Here is a 2,252-nt window from a genome sequence, read left to right on the forward strand (position 1 = left end):
GCCGCCCCGGAGCATCTCCCCCAGCGCCCTGCAGGACCTGCTGCGCACCCTGAAGTCGCCCAGCTCCCCGCAGCAGCAGCAGCAGGTGCTCAACATCCTCAAGTCGAACCCGCAGCTGATGGCCGCTTTCATCAAGCAGCGCACGGCCAAGTACGTGGCCAGCCAGCCGGGCCTGCAGCCCCAGCCCGGCCTGCACCAGCAGCCCAGCCTCCAGAACCTGGGCGCCATGCAGGCCGGCGGGCCTCGGCCCGGCGTGCCCCCGCAGCAGCAGGCCATGGGGGGCCTGAACATCATGAACCCCGGGCACAACCCCGGCATGGCGAGCATGAACCCGCAGTACAGAGAGATGCTGCGCAGGCAGCTGATGCAGCAGCAGCAGCAGCAGCAGCAGCAGCAGCAGCCGCCGCCGCCGCCGCCGCCGCCGCCGGGCAGTGCGGGCATGGCCGGGGGCATGGCGGGGCACGGCCAGTTCCAGCAGCCTCAAGGACCTGGGGGCTACCCCCCCGCCATGCCGCAGCAGCGGATGCAGCAGCACCTCCCTCTCCAGGGCAGCTCCATGGGCCAGATGGCGGCTCAGATGGGCCAGCTCGGCCAGATGGGCCAGCCCGGGCTGGGCGCAGACAGCACCCCCAACATCCAGCAGGCCCTGCAGCAGCGGATTCTGCAGCAGCAGCAGATGAAGCAGCAGATCGGGTCTCCCGGCCAGCCGAACCCCATGAGCCCCCAGCAGCACATGCTCTCAGGACAGCCACCGGCCTCGCACCTCCCCGGCCAGCAGATGGCCACGTCCCTCAGCAGCCAGGTGCGGTCCCCGGCCCCTGTGCAGTCTCCGCGGCCCCAGTCCCAGCCTCCACATTCCAGCCCGTCGCCACGGATACAGCCCCAGCCTTCGCCACACCACGTCTCGCCCCAGACTGGCTCCCCCCACCCAGGACTCGCGGTCACCATGGCCAGCTCCATAGACCAGGGACACTTGGGGAACCCCGAACAGAGTGCCATGCTCCCGCAGCTCAGCACCCCCAGCAGGAGTGCGTTGACCAGCGAGCTGTCCCTGGTCGGCGACACCACCGGCGACACCCTGGAGAAGTTTGTGGAGGGCTTGTAGCGCTGCGAGAGCGGCCCCCACCCCCCGCCCCGCGCCCCGGCGTCGCGGAGACCCGAGCGTCCGGGCGCGCTCCTCCCGGACGGACTGCTGCTTCCCAGCGTGGAGGGTCGGTTGCTGTTCAGAGAAACAATACAAAGAATATATTTTTTGTTAAAACCAGTTGATTTGAATATCTGGTCTCTCTCTCTCTCTCTCTCTCTCTGTTTTTGTTTTTGTTTTTGTTTGGGGGGAGGGGGGTTTTGTTTGGATTCTTTTTGTCGTCATTGCTGGTGACTCATGCCTTTTTTAATGGGAAAAACAAGTTCATTATATTCATATTTTTTATTTGTATTTTCAAGACTTTAAACACTTATGTTTAAAAGTGAGAAGAAAAATAATATTCAGAAACTGATTCCTGAAATAATGCAAGCTTATAATGTATCCCGATAACTTTCTGATGTTGCGGGAAGATTTTTTTCTACAGTGAACTCTGTGGGCGAACGTTCTCCAAGTATTACGCTGGCCGGGTTGGAAGCCGGCCCCTGCGTGCACACGCCCACACGCCTCGACACATAGCGGCTGAAGCCAGCCCCGGCCTTGCAGACGCAGAAACTGTCGCTTTGTTTCTCTGATAAAACTGGTTTTAGACAAAAAATAGGGATGATCACTCTCTTAGACCATGCTAATGTTAATAGAGAAGAAGCATTCTTTTCTTTATTCTATGTGAAACTTGAAATGAGGAAAGCAATTCTAGTGTAAATCATGCAAGCGCTATAATTACTATAAATAAGAAAATTCAAGAAGATTCAATCACTGTATAGAACGGCAAAGTACCAACTCATTTCTTATATCATATTGTTAAATAAACTGTGTGCAACAGACAAGGGTGTTCCTTCTTGAATTCATGTACATGGTATTAACACTTAGTGTTGGGGTTTTTGTTATGAAAATGCTGTTTTCGACATTGTATTTGGGCTATGCATGTGTCTCCCCACTGTATATAAAGTACCGCTTAAAATTGATATAAATTACTGACGTTTTTAACATGTATTCTGTTCTTTAAGACCCCTGTAAGAATGTTCAAGGTTTTATTTATTTATATATATTTTTGGAGTCTGTTCTTTGTCAGGCATGGTTCTGGTGTCCGCTCGCGGGGCGCGTGGGGGCC

The 2,252-nt window shown here is 55.6% G+C and overlaps 1 protein-coding gene across 1 annotated transcript in view; it reads left to right on the forward strand.

Moving 5' to 3' along the window:
• The window catches only part of CREBBP (CREB binding protein), a 75,259-nt gene extending 74,005 nt beyond the window's left edge, over positions 1-1,254 (forward strand). Inside the window, 1 exon segment of the mRNA XM_012731673.1 lies at positions 2-1,254. Coding sequence (XP_012587127.1) covers positions 2-1,105 — 1,104 coding nt within the window. The 3' untranslated portion in view covers positions 1,106-1,254.
• The last annotated feature ends 998 nt before the right edge of the window (positions 1,255-2,252 follow it).

The sequence above is a fragment of the Condylura cristata genome, unplaced genomic scaffold (assembly GCF_000260355.1).
Source record: "Condylura cristata isolate star-nosed mole 26May11 unplaced genomic scaffold, ConCri1.0 scaffold00032, whole genome shotgun sequence".
NCBI classification, from domain to species: Eukaryota; Metazoa; Chordata; class Mammalia; order Eulipotyphla; family Talpidae; genus Condylura; species Condylura cristata.